The following is a 19,854-nucleotide window of genomic DNA, read 5'->3' as shown; positions in this document are numbered from 1 at the left end:
GTTTTTATTGCAAAATAAATTTATCAGACTAATTTTACCTGAAATAAAATCAGACAATTCCGGGAATTCGCGACAGATAATCGATTAATCTATCATTCCTGCATCGCCGATCAACCGTTACATCCCCAGTCCAATGATCTTTATGAATCTTTTTTGTAATTTTGTTGTAAAAAATATTCCTGCAGTTTTAACTGAATTATTAATCCCCTGAATTCAATTTTCCTTTCGACTCTGGTATTTTAAATAATAGCGCGGGAGACCGGGAAGTCGCGGGAAGAATTCAAGTGGCAATGGATGTTGTTGTCCGTTAACATTGAATTAATTGAAATTAAGGAGTTGTCTGGCGTCTGGTGTTGATTTTACGGTGATGATTAGCATTCGTGATAATGACGAGGGGAGAAAAAAGGGGCGGAGGGAAGGATTTAAATGGTGGAGAGGAAATATAGCAGATCTGGCGATTGTTCAGACTTTGCTACAATCGTCACTGGCTCGTGTTGCGAAGGACGAAGACAAGGCCGCTGTCGACCGTTCACCGGTGACTAGTCGCATAAGACGCTAATAGCTGTGTTTATGGTTTTATCTCGGTGTCGGGCTTATTTCGAAAGAAGCCACGACCCCACAGCCAGACCCGTCGAGATTTCATATCGCTATTGATCTCATGTTAGTAAAGCCCACCACCTCACATATCCGTGACGCAGATTTTTATATAAATTTTTTTTATTTCATTCACTTTGTTTCCAGGTACCAGTGAGTGCGTAGATGATTGGATATTGATTGGTATTAAGCAGTTCGAAATAGCGGATGTGGATTGAGTAAGATTTAAATTAAGGGGATACGTCGCAGAGTGAAAAAAAATCCGTCAAAATTACGGAATTCGGATAATGTTGGGATTTTTTAACATAAAAGGTACTCACTCGGTTCGCCAGGAGTTTCTCCACGTCATTGAGAGTTTTCGGGGTAGAACTGCTGATGAAGTTTCCGTTCTGGTTCGACTGTAACTGAATAAATATCGTATTTTTACTTCTGGCGAATATTCGGTACAAATTCCTATTTATTCCCCGATTAATAATCATTCGATTATTACTGCAAACAATTAATGCAAATGGAAACTCGTCAACTGCCAATAACTCGTGATCGAGCCCCGAAAATTCCCCGATTTTATTTCTATTTTTAAAGTGTCTTTTTACGCTCTGAGGTGACAAAAAAATCGTTCGGTTTTTCATTACTGAGGATATTCCATTTTGCCCCACTTTCCCCTGCTACAATAGACTTACCAATGAATTGAGAAAGGCTAGATCATCGAAAGTAGCTCCAAAGGGTGTTGGTCGTCCAGCGACAGTACTAAATGACGGTGTTGTAGGATTCAATGTTGTACTGCTGATTGTCACTGGCACTGTACTGGGTACCGCAGTGGTTGTTGTCGTTGTTGTTGTGGTCGTTGGCCTCGTGGTAGCAGTACTGGTTGTAGCTGCTAAGGTGGTCGTAGATGTAGTACTGAATGTGGTAGAGACACTAGGTGCAACAGTGGTGGTCGTGATCGAAGTGTCTCTTGCCAACGTAGCGTCGTTCAACATGGGGGTGAAGACCTCGGCAAGCCGATTTATGGGAGGCACAGTGATCGGGGATCTCGATGGACTCTGTTCGTCCTGTAACATAATTATGTGACCGACGTTGATAATATCTACATTGGAATCATCGTGGCTGGGATTTAACTTTTCTCTCTCACTCGGTTTATTCGTTGGGATCGATGTGGGTGGAATTGGTGGTGATTTTTTGGGTTGAGAATATACTTACGATGGTATTGGAGGCAACTGATGCTCGAATCACTTGGGACTCAGTTGTGATACCGAAGATCTGATCTAATGGATCCTTCCAGGGGAAACCTGGGGGAGCTGTGACCTGATCCTGGGAAATTATGTCCAGGGGAGGTAGTGGACCTGTGCTCGATACTGGACCCTCGTTCACAGCACTCTGGGAATTATAATTATGTTAATAAAATAAGGGACAAAAGAAGAATGAAAAATATTAATTTGTGGACGTTTTCATAGAGGGGGCAATGCACTTAATTAATAAAATAAAATCATTAAAATGTTTTAGAGAACATGTACCAACCGTGATTGAATTAATCTTCACACTGACTACCCTCGAATCATTCTTATTAGCTGAATCATCACTCCAGTAGTTGATGAACTTCTCCTGAAACAAATCAAGTGCCAGTGGCCACTTTACCTTTATCGATATCTATCGGCCATAAATCACAGTCTACACATTTTTTTTTATCATCTCCCCATACTTTTACTGTCTTTATTCTATTTAAATTTCTCTCTTCTCTCTCCCTGTCTTCGTACAACAACAGTGCAGTACCTGTCCAATGTACACGCTGCTGCGTTGACCTCCGGCCTCCTTAGTCCTGCTGGCCTTGTCCCTCTCTCTGTCCTGAATAATCCGACCACCCTGAGGATTGACGCTGGAGGGTGTTGCTGATGATGGTGGTCCCTCTGTCGTCAATAATCCCATCTCCGTTGTTCCATTCAACAATTCCATTTGCGAATTCAACGGAATATCACTCTACAAATATCGTCAATTTATTGCTACTTAATTCAGAGTCGAGAGGAAGCGTTATTGTTTTTGCTTGAGATAATGTAAATTCAGCGAGACATTTGTGCATTATAAAGTGTGTAATATCGAAAGATGACTAAGAGAATGAAAGTGATATTCATGGCTCACCATAAAACTACGTAAAAAAAAAAATATGATAGGTGCGAATGAGTGCAATGATCTCTGTAAAACCTGTACAATTTAAGTGCATGATGAATATTCACAGTAATTTACAATAAATAATAATATGAATATTATTATTGTATGTATATACATGTCACCGATTATGGTGTATCATATTTCGATATTTTTCGCTGTCCCTGGATGATTTCAATGCCACTTCATTCGATACTGTAACTTGATAATCGAATAAATTTACGTAAATTATTGGATTTAATCGGCATTCTTCTGGCGGAATTGTTAACACATTGCAGAATGCAAATAAGAGACGTAAATTCAGGGGTGATGGGGTAAATGAAGATGAGGCGAAATATGACGTGAGTTATTTTATCTGTTCCTCGGATATGAGGGAGTTCCAGAGAATATCTAACTATTTGATATAAAAGTCGAATGAAAAATAATCGATACGCATTTTTCTATTTTTTTTAATGTTGAGAAATTAATGATTCATAAGTGATGAAAGACGTCTGATTTAAAATTCGACTTTTCACATTTTTTTTCATAATAAAAAATGATGTAATTATAGAGAAGACAATTCATCCGAAAAAAATTTTCTTGATTGCCGTAATAGCACTCTAATTATCCCAAATTCCCGTGAGACTCGTCACCTTTCGACTGACCTCCATTACCTCCTCCACAAGAGAACGAGTAGAATTTTAGTATAGACCAGAATTACACAAAAACGTGAAGAAACGAGAAAGCGTTAATAAACAATGACTTCAATAAATTCATCGAGTAATTAACAAGATAAAAATTGCAGAGAGTGTCGCATCACTTTTTGTCACATATGTTTTTTTTGTTTTCTAATTTAAAAAGAGAGAGGCAAATGATACCATTTGATTGCTGGTACTCTGGTTGCCGACGTTACCAACACCCGGCAATAAAGTGGAAACGTCACTCTGATTGGGTTCATCTCCGTCGATAGTGATAGCGTTACCAGACAGTCCAAGATTTAGCTGGCTACGATTACCGCTGACTCCAATTGGTAAACTCATTAAATTATCCATAATACGATTATTAATAAAAACATTCGATTTGTTATTCCCAGGGTTAGACGTAATTGGTATTGGCCGGTTAGTTATGCTTGCTGTGGTAGTACTAAGCGAGAAGACAACTTCTACCGGATTGCTCGGTGGGTCCGGTATTACCGTTCCATTCGGGTACTTGCGAACCAATTTTCCATCAGGGAAGATGCCAAAGATGACGTAGGGGCTGTCAACATTTCGGGCATCAATAAGATTGTCCTCAGGTCGTTTTCTCACTATTGTCTTGTTCGGATAAATTCCGTAAACGTGGTAATCCCTCAGGGGGACAAGAGTGGACGAACTGGAGCTGAATCTGGGAGCTGGTGTCATTCTAGTGGCACCAAAACGACCAGAGTACTGGGTCACTGGGGCCCCAGTGGTGGCTGGTGAGGCCCCAGAGGTTGTCGTCATCGTGGGGGCTGTAGCTGACGACTCGGACGAGGCTTGAGCCATCGATGACGTTGACTCTGGTGCAACTGTTGTCGCACTATCAGACTGAATAGTGCTGGATAGGGTGGTAGGTGAAATTGGGGTGGTGGGGGTTGTTGGGGAGGAGACGGGGGTGGTTGGAGATGGGTCTGGGGTTGGGGTGAGCTCGTCACTCGCCGTCGTTTGGGCGGTTGCTGGTGTTCGGTCCTGGAAACCGGCAAGTAAATTAGGATTGTCTGTAGGGGGTGGCGATTCTGGGGCCATTTGTGGGGTCGAGGGATCTGGGGGGATTGTCGTTGAGATCTGTGTACTTGTATCTTCAGGGGTTGTTGGTGTGACTGGGGATTGGGTCGTCGCGATTTGTTCTGTTGTTGTGGAATCGTAATTTGGGGAATCGGTGGAGCTTTCTGTTGAGGAATTTGATAATTCGGGGGTGGAAGTTAGTGTTGTTGATTCATTAGCGGTTGTTTCATCTAATTTTGTTGGGGACTGAGTTGATTCTGGGGGTGGTGATGATGTGGTGACATCAGGAGGTGTTGTTTCAACATTTTGAATTTCTGATGTCGTTGGATTATCTGTTTGTGATGCTTGTGTTGTTTCTGACTCCACTTCAGCTCCTAGAGCTGTTGTTTCTACTGTATTATTCGCTTGACCTAGAGTCTCTACTTCTAGTGTTAGATTTCTATCTGTGTTATCTAGAAAGCCACCTAACATCTGGGCTGGGTCGCCAGCATCGCCGGACGATGCATTTACATTCTGTGAATGCGACGAATCACTGTTGATGTTGAAGACATTCATTAGTCTCTTCATCATTTCACTCAGGAATGTCTCGTCGATATCCGAGAGATTTACGTCGTTATCGGTGGTATTTTCATCGCGAAGGGTTGTGCTTTCGGGGGATTGGGTTGTGCCAATTTCCATTGTGAAAGATTCAGTTGATATCGGAGATGTGCTGTCCTGGATCATTACCTGATTAATCGTCGTCGATTCTCTCAGTTGAGAGAGACTATCCAGGGACGTAGTGGCGGTCTCGGGGGTCGTGATGAGGACTTCTGTTGTTGATTCGACAGATGCGGATGGGGCAGATGTTTCTGGTCCAACAGAAGTCGTTGAATCAGCTTCTGTTGTCATTTCGATCACTGCCGCACCTACAGTTGTTTCAGATCCTGTTGTTGCTTCTGAAGTCGAAGGAAGAGCTTCTGTCGTTGCTTCGGTGGGTGCAGAAGCTCCGGTGGTTTCTGCCGATGCAGCTGTGGCTTCTGAAGTTGTTAAACCAACTTCTGTTGTCTCTGAAGATCTTTCCGTAGGAGCAGCTTCTTCGGGAGTTGGCGAGACCGTTGACGATTCAACAATCGAATTATCCAGATCAACAGCTGTTGTTTCCATCGACGCCATCATCGAATCGATCAGACTTGTCATGAGGATCTCCATCGGTTCTCTCGTTACCGAACTCATGATCTGCGGCGTTGAGTCCATCGAAGCTGGTGATACTTCAGTCGTCGTCGGGTCTGTCGTATCATTCACTTCATTACTTAGTTCGATGGTCGAGGTATCGATGGGACTGTCAACCGTATTTACATCGATCTCGGGCAACTTGGGTGTGACTGATGTTGGTTCAGGGGTGGACATAGTGGAATCAGAAGACATTACTTCTGCTGTCGTGTCACTAGCTACTGAAGTCGCACTGACATCAGCGGCTTCAGTTGTGTCAGGTGGATTAATGGACGTTGTTGTGATAATCGCGGTTGTGATATCTGGGACTGGGGTATCATCTACATTGATTAAGCTATCAATCGTTGTTACTGGCGCTACACTTGTCTCTATCGTTGATGATGTGTCATTGTTAGCGTTACGCGTTACGTTAGGGTCACTAGTTTCGTTATTGGTCGCTACCTGTTGTACCGTATCAATTATCGATTGACGTACGTTGTCAGTTGTTTGGTCAATTTCGTTGGTTATACTAGCTGATTCCAGGGCCTGGTAAAACGTTATGACTTTGGGCTCGCCAGGACTTGAGACTGATATTTGGGGCGATGAACCGTCCTGGGAACAGAAATTGCGTGCCGGTGCTGTACACACATTTACAGAGGGTGAATCATGCAGTGACATTTATGATTGTTAACATACAAATTATTTGTATTTACAGTTGTTTTTTTTTATTCGATGAATTAAGGTGATGAGTTTGGGACTTGTCAGACACTTGAAATTAGACGAGCTTTAGGCATTCGGTCAGTGTGAGTTGACAGGCGGATAAAAAAAAATAAAATTTTAAAATTTCGTATCGGAAAATTGGGGAAAAGCTCCTGATTGATTCAATGTTTTATTTATTGAATTTACATCGTCGCATCGAGGAAAATTGAACCTTTTTTCAGCGCATGCTGCGGAATTTTTATGTTAAAAATAAAAGCTCGCCACCTGCTGAATTATTAGATTTCTTAAACGCGAAATCATTGAAGCTGTTAGTCTCTCAATAACGTGGATAATGTTCACCCACCGTAACTCCTGACCCCACCTCATTCTCCACCGCTAATATATTATCCACCCACTAACGCTCTAGATCTCACGGGTCAAACTGGTGTTTAAATATTATGTTGTTGTTTCATTATTACTATAGTTTTTTTTTTTATTACTCGAGCTTAGGTGGCTGCGTGTGTGTAACGCGATTTCAACGAGAGCGAAACGAATACTTTCACTTGTGCATGGTGGGTTCTATCCTGGTGGGAATAAGTGCACGTGTGTCCTTGTGAGAAATTTTAAGTTTCCATTATTCAAATAAAACTCGTGATTGTGGTACTCGACAGTGATCAACGTGATTTTTTCAATTTTCGATTGATCTACGAAAATTTCAAGATCTGAAAGCTTTCAAATTCCTGCTCACTTCATTTACAATCACGTTGTCATATTAAGGATAATTTATACCAACGGATTAGGCCCAGAATTGAATAGAAAAATAAAATAAAAAATATTGCAACAAAAAAAAAATCAACATGCCAGATGGTGCTGTGAAAACTGTCGAAAAAACTGAAAAAATGAAGATTTAAAACCTGAATGCATCATAAATCCTACCTGGCTTGACGTGAGTGGTGTTGTGGGTCCTGATGAATCAAGGCCACTTGGTTTTCTCACAAACAGCTCAGCACCACGATATCTGGCGCTGAATCTTGCTGGTGAGCCGCTCGGCGTCACCCGCGTTGAATTCTATTTTAAAAAATTGATAAATTAATAATTTTGAGATGAAAACGAACGAGAATTCAAGGACAGTGTTCAGGCTGTCCACGAGACCCATATGAGACCCTAAAAAAAATTTAAAACCACCTCGATTTAACAAGACCTGGTGTCTCCTCATATACATGACTCTCCCATAATCAAGTCCACAAATAATTATCGATCTCGATCTCCTGGACAACCCTGAACAGTCAAAAAATCCCCCTCCAGTAAACTCACTCCAGGATCGACGGTGCTGTAGGCAGCCGAGAAAATTGGCGTCCGGTTACCCAGGGCCGTCAGCAACGGTGCAACAGTGCTTCGTAGCTGCTCCAACAAGGTGGCATTGGAGCTGATCAAGTACGTAGTTCTCGCAGGATTAAATATATTTGAATCACCCCCAGGTGCTGTCCCGCTGCTGCCTCGATTAGTCAGGAAAATACCCGTTGAGTTTCCATCGTTGATGAGAGTACCATTGGATTCTGCAACACTCACCGCGGGTTCCTGTCTTGCCGGCCGCTCTGAGGAGTTTGAAGACCTCACAGATGAATGAAATTTCGGTATCTTCGGTGTTATCGCAATACTTTCTACTGTTGCAGCGGTTACTGAGGTCACTGGCCCCTCTGAATGTCGACGATAAGTGGCAGTTCTTGGCCGAGACTCTCGTCGTTTTATCGGCTGAAGAGGTCTCACCGTTGTTGATCCCAATTCCGATGACCTCGATATCTCCGAGGAACTGGGTTTTGTTAGCCTGGATGGGGTGAAGGATCTTCTCGTGGCTGGGGATTCCGTTGACTCGGAGAACCTCTCCGACGGGTCCTGCCAATTCTTATCGATGTACGCAGCATTCCAGTGTCTAGGTCTCTTGGTTGTTCTAGAAATCTTCTGGATATGGGTCACTGCTTCCAGAGATGACGACCTTGTCGTTGATTCCCCTGAGCTCTGAGATCGTGATCTTCTGGTTGTCGTTGGGGATTTTTCCGGGGGGGGACTCTTCCCTCTGGGAGACAGGATCCATGACTTGACTGTCTGCGATCTGACAGCTTCTGCTGGTGGCTCCGGGGAGTAGGGGAGGGTCGTCTGGACCAGTTCATTGTCATCCGTTGTCCTGTCCGGTCGAAGTTTACGAATACTCGTGGTCTCCACCACTCTGACGTTACTCCTTTGGACGCTCTTACTCGTCCTGGTGTACGATTTCGATGTTGGAACTGTTGGTGATGGTCTAGCAGTCGTTGACGTACCAAATCGCTTTCCTGACGGGGCCTTAGCAGTTGTCGTTCTGGATGTTCTCGAGGAAATTGCTCTTATCTCATGGCTTCCAATCACCTCCTCGCTAATGATCTCCGGTTTAATGAGCCTCCTGGCAATGGCCAACTTCTCCCTCGATTTGGCTGATATTGGAATGCTCCCTGGACGCTTCTTTGACCCCTGAAAAGTCTTCGGTTCGTCTCTAGAGTTTTTCAATCCAGTTACCTCTCATGCACACCGAAGCGTATCCGATGTTTAAACTTTATTTATCGGTTTTATTATCATCCGAAAAGCCAACGAAATTGTCAATTTCCATCATGCCCACATGCACTTTTATTCACGATATGTCACAGTGCCATATCAACTGTGATTTTAATTCATCTCGTTTTAGGCTTTAATGATATATTTCACATATATAATTAGGCTTAAGCGGCATGCTCTTTATCTTTATCATCCAGTTCTTCATTTCACCAGCATTCACTCCACGATGAACACTCGGAGAAACTTTCCCGGGCTCGTGAATTACATTGTGTTTTCAATAAATCAACGATTGATATTTTTTTTATTATTATTTAAATTTTGGATTGTTTGCTGAGTGTCCGGTTTCTTGAGATGTCTCCGATGCAACGCGATATGATAAGGGTTTTTTTTTATCTGTCGATTGGTGGAAAGGTTTATTTGGGATACTCGAGGTCAGAGGGGGAATTTGTACGGAAGTATGAGCCAATCCGGGATATCAATGGCTGGACGAAGGACCACATTTTCATGGCCGATGACAATAACTGAAATAGTTAATGGTTTTTTTGTATCTGACCGTACGCTGGACCCTGAGGACTACGGGATATATGTACAATATGGATTGAATAGTGAATAAAATTGAATCAGATCACTCCTGTATATCCTTCACGTGCAAATAAAAACGTTAATTATGTAAAAATTAATGGCCAATTGTGTAATATTCTGTTTCTGGTTTGTGAGTTTAATATATTTCTCTCTCGCACGACCGCCCGATAAAACGTATCGAATCGTGTTCACCTCGTGTCCACCTCAAAACGATAGCACACATACACTTGTAATTTCTGTTGGATACTTTCTCCGGGAGATGGGGGGGGGGGGGAGAGGGGGAAAAAAAAGAGATCAACGGCCACATTATTAATGCAGGCGGGGCTACACGGATTTTACGGCCTCTGGGGAATCTCCGCTCTTGGCCGAATTGAATCCTTTAAATTGGGGATTTTTCGGGGAGGAGGGGGTTGCAAGCGAATCGGAGGGATGCAAAGGCACATTAAGCCACATGAATGATGTTGCTAAGGGGCGAAGGGAAATATTTTAAATTGACATGCTGATTATTTTGAAAATATTTACAAAATCAGGTTTTTACAACTCTGAACAAATGGCTTTTATGACAGATAATTGACGGTTTATGAATTATTCATGGAAAATGACTGGAATTTGTTTAATAGCAAAAATCAACTTTCTAATTATTTCTCGAGATTTTTCCCGATTTTTCCAACGGTTCGATTTTGATTGAAAATTTTTAAAAATCGAAGGACTGAAAAACAATTATGCCTAATTATTTATAACAAGTAATTTATGTTACTGGGTATCCTGAGCATCTGTAGGATATCTGGATAGTCTATGGTCTTTAAAAATTCCCGAAATGCAATGAAAAAATAAGTTAGACATCATCCACCCGACAAAAATGGCGAAAAAATGAAAATGTCACCAAAACCCAGGGGGAAAAACAATTAATTGCAATATCTCCCAAGCGATAATTAATTCCCAGTCTCAATGGGGAGCTCCACATTAAATAATACGCAGCCCGAAATATATCCACCCGAGGAGCAAGAATAATTTCTTACGTCGAGCGCCTCCTCCGGTTCCCCTAACGGAGTCGTCACTACCGGAAATGGGGAAACTGTCTCCGGAAATTGATCATTTTCCGGGAATGCACTGTCGATAGCTTTTTGGTCGACCGAGCGTGAGTGTCGAATAACAGTCATCATTATGTCCTATATACGGTTCGGGAGAATAAATAGCGTCTTAATGTGTTATCCAACTAATTTCTACAAAATTTTCCCCGTTTTATAACTTTTCATTGTAACTAATCTTAGGTAGAGGCACTGAAGCATCAAAAACTTAGTTAAGATTAATTTTTTAATTATTTATCTAAGTTGTAGAAGAGTTTTGTTGTATTATCCATGCGGAGGATTATTCTATGTGAATTATTATCATTTATTAATTAAATTAATTACGAAAATGTACTCACTTCGGTGATCCTGGAGCCGCTGGAAGGAACATCTTGGTCAGAGCGATTCTACAGAGAAATCGAAAGAAATTATTTTCGTTAATTTCCTCATTTCATGGAGCCTCATCAACCGCTTCAGAAGATAATTAATATTGTCTCAATTATCACACCACTCCCATTCCCATCCTCAACTCACCAATGTGGCCAACTTGGCCTTGAACTCAGGCGGATAATTATCATCAGATGTTATCTCCCTGTCTATTTTGAAGATGACCGAGGACACCTGTCTACGAGGAGCAGAAGGAATTTCGTTGGCAGCTACTGGGGGAGCCATTCCTCCTGTCTGATTGGCATCAGCGTAGGTATGAGGCCGTCTCTTGAGTGTCCATCCTGGATTACCACTCGTGGGATTCCCCTGGGGTGTCCCTGAAGCTGATGCTGCGTGAGGTTTTCTCCCTCGGAAACCCAATCCATGATTGAAATAATCGTCCTTCGGCGGGGGCGGTTGCGATGGCCTGTTCGAAGGGGTTGAAGTCACCGGGGCCTGTCTTCGTTTATTCACCGTCTCTTTACCTTCTCTGCTTGAAGAAGATGAAGAGATCGATGTGGAAAGGGCGATTGGTGACACTTGTGTCGACGATTGAAATGATTCAGCTGCGAGAAAAGGTGTCGAGTCCTGGAGATCGGGTGGAAGTGTTGTCACTCCGGGCGTCGTATCGAGAAACTGAGTTGTCGTTTCTGGGGTAATTTCTTGTCTCGATAATCGCAGTTTATCGATTTTCCCCGGGGCCTTAGTCCGAGCTTGATATTCACCTTTTGGTGATCTTAATTTATCGATCTTGACGGATACCTTAGGCTTCAATGTATTTATCTCAATTTTCGTGGATCGAGCTTGTGGGATCTCTGATCTCGCTCTGAATCGCGAAATCTTCTCCGATGATGCAGCATATTTTTCGGCCTTGGCCCCAGGTTGAGACTTCGTCGATGAATCCGATTCAATTGAGTTCTGAGTCTTTCGTGATATCGATTCACCACTTCTCCCGGTACTGCGAAGCTTCGACGAGGTCGTTGCAGGTGATTTTCTGGACTTCACATCCGTCTGAATGTCCTTGAGTGGATCAAAGCTTTCAAACTCACCGGGTGTAAACACCGAATATTTTGGAGGAAATCGTCGAGTGTATTCCGCATACTCCGAAGTTTCCACCGAACTTTTCCTCGACGTGAATGTCGTGGTCTTCACTGTTGAGGTACTACCAGCTGGTGCCTGATCAGAACCGGCGGATGGATCACTCCTCCGAGTGCTGCGTTCGATTATTCTTCGTCCCAAGGTCCTCGGCGTTGATTCTTCCTTCTCAGCTGTTCGTCTTTCAGTACTTCGTTCAGTGATTCTCCTGGGAGAGGATCGTTTGGATTCACCAGAGTCTCTGGTACGACTTCGTCCCGTAGGTCTGGGCTTAGCAGATGTGGTGGAGGTGGTGGATGTGGTGGAGGTGATGACTTCATCACTGGTTCGTCCTCGTTGTCTTCTGCTCACCTTAGGGCCCTCTTTGGGCAGCTCCAGGGGCACATCAGGATCGAGTTTTCTTCCTCTCCTGTCTTTACCCTCTGGTAAATATCTCCTGTCACTGCTCGCAGCTCTAGCAAGATCAGCCTCGTGGTCGGACACCTGTCCTCTAGGTGGTGAATTTCTTCTGACATTTGACCCTGAAATCTCCCTTCCCCGAGAGGATTTTGATGTTTCCGCGATGAATTTTCCACTTCTGCTCACCTCGTTATTACGATCACGGTCACGCCTACTTCTCAGGGTAGTTATTTCAGTCTTCTTGTCAGCTGCTCTTCCGGATGGTGAGGTAACTGGGGGCCTCCCCCGACGATTCGACCTCGATTGAGAGGAGAAAGGCTGCGGGGACGTCTCGGGTGTTTCCTCGACCTTCGGACTGAAGCGAGAGCCACCTCGTGCTCTGATCGTCGTCGAGGGCGAAACGTCGACCTGGAAATATCAGGTTAATGAGTGATTGCTGGTGGAAGGGTGTGGAGACTTGTAATTTTAATGTCAGATATAAAATATGGGGTTACGAATGCAAAATGTTCCTTGATTGTTTGGATTTTAACACCGAGGCTTTCAAAAATTTTGAAATAACTCCTAAATTAATGAAAGACACCGAAACTCATTAGTGACAACTAACGAAACTCCACCATGTGATTCCTAGCTGTTGGGCAATATCACAGGGAAAGTTCCAGCTGTCAACAAGTACAAAACCGATATCTGAACTGATCGCTAATTAATCAGCTGAGTTCTTTCAATGGAGTTCAATTAATTTTGATCCCCCTAAAAGCTTTGAAGGGCACGATGGAAAATCCGGGTGTGCCCCCGGTCGTCCTTGACAATTTTAATGCACGTGAAAGTTGTAATCCACCCCAAAGGGCTATCGCCGATAAACTGAAGTGAAATAAATCCTGGAGTTGAAATAAGGCCAATCACAACTGTCAATTTCGTCTGACCTTGATCCAACGCAACTGGAAAATTGCTCTCATTCGCACCTGATTAATTTGTTGTAAATAATGTAGAAGGCTGTACAAAAAATTCAATTCACAATTTAAACTTTGACGGGATTCAGCAATTTTTAAGTGAAATATTTAAGTGAAATTTCAAAATTTTAAGTTTAGAGTGGGATTTAATTTTTTTTTTTCGAAAAAAAAATATTACAATCCCAGGAACCTTGATGATTGAGTCATCGGGGGCTTTTGGGAGTGCTGAACAGGTTTCAATCACTCCAGTATTTTTTTTTTTTTCAACGAGGAGGCAATCCAGGTGCATTAGCATAAAAAAATTGAATGGCTTCATCGGTGTCGGTTCAATGTTGCCAATGTGTTAATGAAGATCATGAAGAAATAAAGAGAGCAATTTTGCCGAGTGACGAAACGGATTACGTATAATTACGCAATTATCGTGAGGATAGCTGACTTGATGTTAAAAATTCAGAGGACACGTTTCCCGGAGGTGAAACATGGCCATTCCTCATGAAAAAGACATTTTGATAATTTCGCTTGAGGCTTCTGACCGAGGGGTAATTGAACAATCACTTTGATACGATACATAAACCCAAACTGTTTCATTATTTCTCAACTGACGAGAACTGAGAATGACCTCCGCAAAATTTTGAACGACTCGAGTGAGTCAATAGTGCTAATTGTTCGGTAATTAGGGTAACGTCAGGTCGTTTATGATCAGAGACACAAGAGCCTCGTGAAGCTGTCTCTAGTGCAATTATGGAATGTTGGTCAATGGCTTCAGGTACTATTGGATCGGCTCCTGGAATCGGAGAATTATTTTGTCGAAGGTTTATTTGCTTCTAAAACCTATTTTGTTAATGAAAAAATCCTCAAATGCCTTGAAATCGTATAATCTATTCCATCATGAGCAGAGGAAGAAGAGTATCTGGACTTCCAGGACCTTTTGAGGACATTTTCCAGACACAAAAGTGTCTCAATAAAATAATTGAAGAATAATAATAAATAATCGAAGAAATTAAGAATTTTTTTGAAGCGATAATTTTTTATTTAATTCGCTTTAAAAAATCAACTGAAGAAGAATTTCTTCAGCCCTCAGGTCACCCATTGGGATCATTCCAGAAGCGATGAGGAAATAACATTTTCACAGCATCGAAACCGATCAGTTCATCCTCGAACGCAATCAGTCATTACGTTCCATCGATAATCGATTAATAACCGATCTTCGAATTCCCTAATGACTGGTTACGTCCAGCTCGTTGGTTTCATGACGTTCACACGACTTGTCGGTTAAACTGCAAAGTTGAAATCAACAAATTGACATCTGAGATTGGTGATCATGGATCCTCGATTTCCCAAGAGTCAAGAGGCAACCGGGTGCCCCGAGTGACTCAAAATATGGAAATATCGTGAAATATGTTATTAAATCGTTGGCCCACGGTCCCTGGATTTTTTTTCCATTGTTTGCAAATTGTTGTACAACAGTCTTGTTTATTGGCAGTGATATAACTGATTACGAAAGTGGAATGACCAGTAGATTTACAATTTGACATCCCCGAGTTGCTGAGATGAGTTTATACCCGATTTACTGGATTTCTCGCAGTTCTCAGCGATTGCTCGAAAACTTGAGATAATTTCACATGGAAATCTGGTTTAGGTATTTTCCAGCGTCGATTAGAAAGGATATCGGAGGCGTACATATTTTAGTTCAGCGTGGTAGACTTATTTTATCGAATTAAAAATGGCCAAATTTAATCCAATCAGATTTAACTGCATAATTATATTTTAAATCCTTGAAATTTCACATAATTCACTGTCTGCAATTTTTAGACAGACTTCTTTATTAATTAATCAATCAACGTGTGAATTCCAAAAATCTTTGAAACCCCTTTCTAATAAAAAAAGTGATTCTGTAATTATAAAAAAATTATGTTCATTATCTCGATCCAAAAATGAAGGAAAATACAAAATTATTAAGTTTGAAGTTTCTAATGCGAAGTAAAAACCCTACGATCACCACCAAATCCATATCTCATCTCCATTTACTCCAGGATAAATCCCACCAGCTCCACTTAGCAACATATCCACCAACAATTGACCCTGGAAGTAAAAGTGGATGTAGCTTGACTCCTATTCGCGACTTTTACTCAACAGCTGTTAGTGTAAATTTTAATTTAGCACAACAGTTATGAATATGAATAATGGCCAGCCCTTTCCAACGGTTCTCCAGGAAAAATCCTGAACTATTTAGTTCCGTTTCAAGCACAATGTGCCTCCCAACATAATTTATCGTTCTCCATTTTTCCACTCTCGATGAAAAAAAAAGGAAAAGTCCGATAAAAAAAAAATTAATACGCACAATATTTTCAATCCTCCAATGACTCTGCATTATTCTCACGTTGACTGGTGATCGGTTAATTGTTCGTGATGAAAGGAACATCTAATTATCCTATTCGGATGAAAATCGTGCAACTAACACATGCGATTTAATTGCAATTCATCCCAGCATCGTACGAAAAAATATAAATTTTCTCACAATCCGTGTGAAACAAAGAAATATTTAAAATATTAATTACAACAAAAGGCTAATGAAACTGAACAAATCGACTCACTGGAAAATCTAGACGTCTCGATTATCCAATGACAAATCCTCGGAATATTAATCTCATCCAATGTCTCACCCAAACATCAATTAACATTCTCTCCGAGTCATTAATTAATCCATTAATCACAGCGCTCGGGTATTCTTACCAGTGAAAGTATCTCAATAACCAGTTGTGCATTATTATAGCTCATTCCTGATAGTAAAATTAATTATTGGTGTATTGTGGAGAAAGTGGGCCAGCTTTTTAGGGACTGCACCTTGAGGAATCACTGACTCGGAGGACATTCAAACCGATCCAGGGATCATCGCGTTAAAAAGAAATTTTAACAGATTTTTTTTTTGACATTTGGAGGGGGAAAGGGGGGAAAAACTTGGACTTTAAACGCTGGAGCAAATGTTTTCCGAGGTAGTCATTTCCAGGCATTTCAATCCCATTAATCATCAGGAACATTCTCCTCTTCTTACGCTGAGAGAAATTTTTCAGAGAAAATTCGGATAAAAATTTTGAAATTCATCAAAAAAATTCTGTAATACTTTCCTCAACGATCAATAATATTTTTTATCAATAATAACAATTAATAGTTATTTTTATGAATTATTTCTGTTACCTCGCGCGAGCCAACAGCCGAATGAATCAAAAAACTGTTGCAAAATATTTACGTTGAGACCTGAAAACATTGAAAACTCGTTCGGAAATATAGCGGGGGGGCGTGGTCTTGCTAAATTGGCAGAGACGGTCCTTTCACGTTTGTTGTACATTGTGAAGTGCAACTGGGTCCACTCGAATGAAGTGTACAACGGTTCACTACTGAGTAGGACTTTCAACGCCTGGAGTACAGCTTCCAGTGGGATGAGGAGGGGGGGGGGGCAATGAGAATCGGTATTACGGAGGATATGTTAGACAGCTGGAACAGCTACACTCGGTAATTAAACTGATTTTTTTACAAAAATCTTAGAAAATTAAAAATTTATGGTACGATAGGGTCACCCGATTCTGAAGAAATTAATTTAAAAAATATGGATGAAATAAATTTTGGAAGAAGAATTTTTTATCAGCAAAGGAACTGAATTGAGTTGATTGCTTTCGATATAAATAAATAAATAATAAATAAATGGGAAGATGAAGAGAACTTTAATATCGCGTTGTCCACATAATTCTTCCCCTGATTTATTTAGAAAGGATTTTTAATAAATTTTTTTTATGCTAATTTTACAATTGAGGAGTGTCCGTCAATGTCATTCGCAAAGTCTGATCTCATCGAGGTCCTGTCAATTTCCGAAAGTCAATTGGTGCGGTACAGGAGCCAAATAAGATTTCACACGACGATATATGAATATTCGTTTATCGCTACTCTCACTCTCTGATTCAATAAAAAATATTGAGATAAGGTCGCAGGTGTTATCTACTCCTCATCGACATTAGCATAAACGCATCGAATTATGATATTTCGTAAGATTTTTCTATTTAACGCTCGGTGTGTGTGAGCTTGATGGTATCGAGAGTAAAAGGATTATCGGTTTCTAAAATTATTTTGGTTGGAGATGTGAGAGGGGCCAATGGCGGTGATCAGTTATCGAATCGAGTGATTATTGGGACATTGAAGGTGGTGGACTGATTGATCTGTGATGATTAACTCTGATTGATTCGCCTTTTGAATGGAGTGAGTGAATTTACTGGAAACTTGCTAATGGTTTTTTTAATTAAAACACATGAAAATAAAAATTTGTTTAGTAACCTCTTGTATCACTATAAATATGCATGAGACTATCCTCAGTCTCTCATAAACTTCCTCGTAGAATGGAAAGTGCGGACATTTCTATTTAATTGCTCTTCACCTCTCGTGACCGATCAATTCCTGATAAATCATGAAATCCCAGAGGAAGTTCCCATAGTCATAACAAAAATCAAAAACTGAAACCTAAACTAAAAGTCTCTAACGTTAAATTACTCCCTAGAAATCAACCAACAATTTTATTTTAATAAAAAAATATTTTAATCCCATTTTTTAATTTTTTTATCAAATAATTTCCCTCTCGTGACATTAAAAATCCTTCAAGTTTCCGAAAATTTCCAAAAAATTCCTCACAAAAAATTTTCAACCCACATACACAACTCCACCTCGTTCCACACATTTTCCAAATGACTAAAGAGAATATAAAAAATACGTGAGACATGATTTACATAATTTTTTACATACGTGTTGTTGAATAAGACCCATTAAAATCCAATAAATTTCCCACAATGAATTACCCGCAAATACCACCGTAATACTTATATTTTTCTTGAAACTTCCCTCTCAACGTCCTCTTACGTTCCCCAGACGAAGATAGAAATGAAAATGCAATTATGAATTATAAAAATTGCGACAGGAGAAGACCAGTTAGAAAATTATGCAACTGAGCTGGACTGACCGCATTAATCGCCGAAGAGCTCACTCGGAAAATTTTACTCTCTTTACATTGTAACGAGGGAGACCGAGCAAAGTGCAGTATGAAGATATTAACCACGTTCAATCGGCATGCGAGGTAGGAATATGCGTAGGAAAAAATGATGAGGGAATAAATAACAACTGGTGGTGCATTGAAAAGCGGAGTAAGAGTTTCGCAAGGAAGAGACATCCAGTGCAAGGACTTAATAATCATTTTTCAGACGACCATCGCTGTCGAAAGTCTAGATTATTTTTTCATTTCCGTTTTTTTATGTCACACAGATGACGACATAAAGCAGATAATGATTTATCGACATTGCCAATATTTTAAATTTATTGACGATTATCTCATTAGAATTTAAATCGTCTAATTGAGAAGAAATAAAAAATAATCACTTCATTTTTTTCTTAATTAAAATTCTGACAGTTGTCAATTATATTCGAAGGTATTTTTTGACTGTGTGGAAGGGTTATAGAATTTCATTAAGACCTTTACAAAATTTTAAAAATGTTAAAAACCAAAGTTGTGATAAAATAAATTATATTCGTCAAATAATTATTGAAAAATCCACTGAATTATCCTCCAATGGTCCATAAACTTTCAATTTTTTTTCCAGTAATTCACAGACTTGACGAAATTGAATATTACTTATGCTCCCAGCACTCAACAAAGAAACCACGACTTAGTAATTACGATAGAGAAAACACTGAATGCGGTTTAATGTCTAGACGTATTACAAGGTTTACACAATTACTTATTGCTCCCAAGCGTGTAAACATTACTATCGCCTTTGTTCCATCCCGAGAGACGCGAGAGAGATCTCCTCATCATCACCCGGACGATAAATAATTTTTTAGTTAATTATTTACCCCCGAAAAAAAATATTTTCCGCCACTTTTCTCCCATCAACACAAAAATTTTCGTCGGACATTTCCTCCCACGTTAATTACCAAGTGCGAAAGGGTCAAATCAACTCCCCCGAGTGCCTAATCCGTCATTTACTCGACGAAGTGATGAAAATAGTCTTCTCCACTTCGATTATCGATGCGGCCACTCGATCAACCAGCGCCCGAGCACAGGATCAATCAATCGACGGCCCATTAGTCAACATCCTCGGATTATTTGATCTATCGAGAGCTGGTGAGACACAACAGCAGGAAATCCGTGACAATTTGTCAAGACGAGAAAGTGGAGAATTTTCAATGAAGTGAAACTGAAAAATCGAATACAGGGGAGACTTGACTCTAGACTGGGGTGAAATTGTCATCACAATTGTTGGATGTTAACCTCCTGATGATTATCTGTACATCATCTAGGGTCTGATGAATTGGGGTCACTGATACCCAACAAGTTGGGCCCAATCTTGCTTTCACTAA

The 19,854-nt window shown here is 40.8% G+C and overlaps 1 protein-coding gene across 13 annotated transcripts in view; it reads right to left on the bottom strand.

The window, feature by feature from the left end:
- Positions 1-19,854, bottom strand: part of LOC135167788 (mucin-2-like) — a 46,546-nt gene that overhangs the window by 14,260 nt on the left and 12,432 nt on the right. For 3 of the 13 annotated variants that reach the window (XR_010299922.1, XM_064131318.1, XM_064131317.1), the window contains exons 3-13: positions 11,129-12,922; positions 10,954-11,001; positions 10,547-10,696; positions 7,677-8,873; positions 7,299-7,430; positions 3,612-6,275; positions 2,365-2,568; positions 2,113-2,196; positions 1,795-1,971; positions 1,275-1,646; positions 915-998 (exon numbers count right to left, since the gene is read on the bottom strand). Coding sequence is in view for 12 of the 13 variants with exons in the window: in XM_064131318.1 (XP_063987388.1) it covers positions 915-998; positions 1,275-1,646; positions 1,795-1,971; positions 2,113-2,196; positions 2,365-2,568; positions 3,612-6,275; positions 7,299-7,430; positions 7,677-8,873; positions 10,547-10,696; positions 10,954-11,001; positions 11,129-12,922 (6,906 nt within the window). In the remaining variant the exon portion in view is untranslated. Of the gene's footprint in view, positions 1-914; positions 999-1,274; positions 1,647-1,794; positions 1,972-2,112; positions 2,197-2,364; positions 2,569-3,611; positions 6,276-7,298; positions 7,431-7,676; positions 8,874-10,546; positions 10,697-10,953; positions 11,002-11,128; positions 12,923-18,246; positions 18,356-19,854 lie in introns of those variants that run through there. The other 10 variants (XM_064131325.1, XM_064131327.1, XM_064131320.1 and 7 more) reach the window with 10 other exon arrangements.

The sequence above is a fragment of the Diachasmimorpha longicaudata genome, chromosome 12, assembly GCF_034640455.1.
Source record: "Diachasmimorpha longicaudata isolate KC_UGA_2023 chromosome 12, iyDiaLong2, whole genome shotgun sequence".
Taxonomy (NCBI): Eukaryota; Metazoa; Arthropoda; class Insecta; order Hymenoptera; family Braconidae; genus Diachasmimorpha; species Diachasmimorpha longicaudata.
Note: the sequence above shows the minus strand (reverse complement) of the source record. Positions and strands in the feature narration are given on the sequence as shown.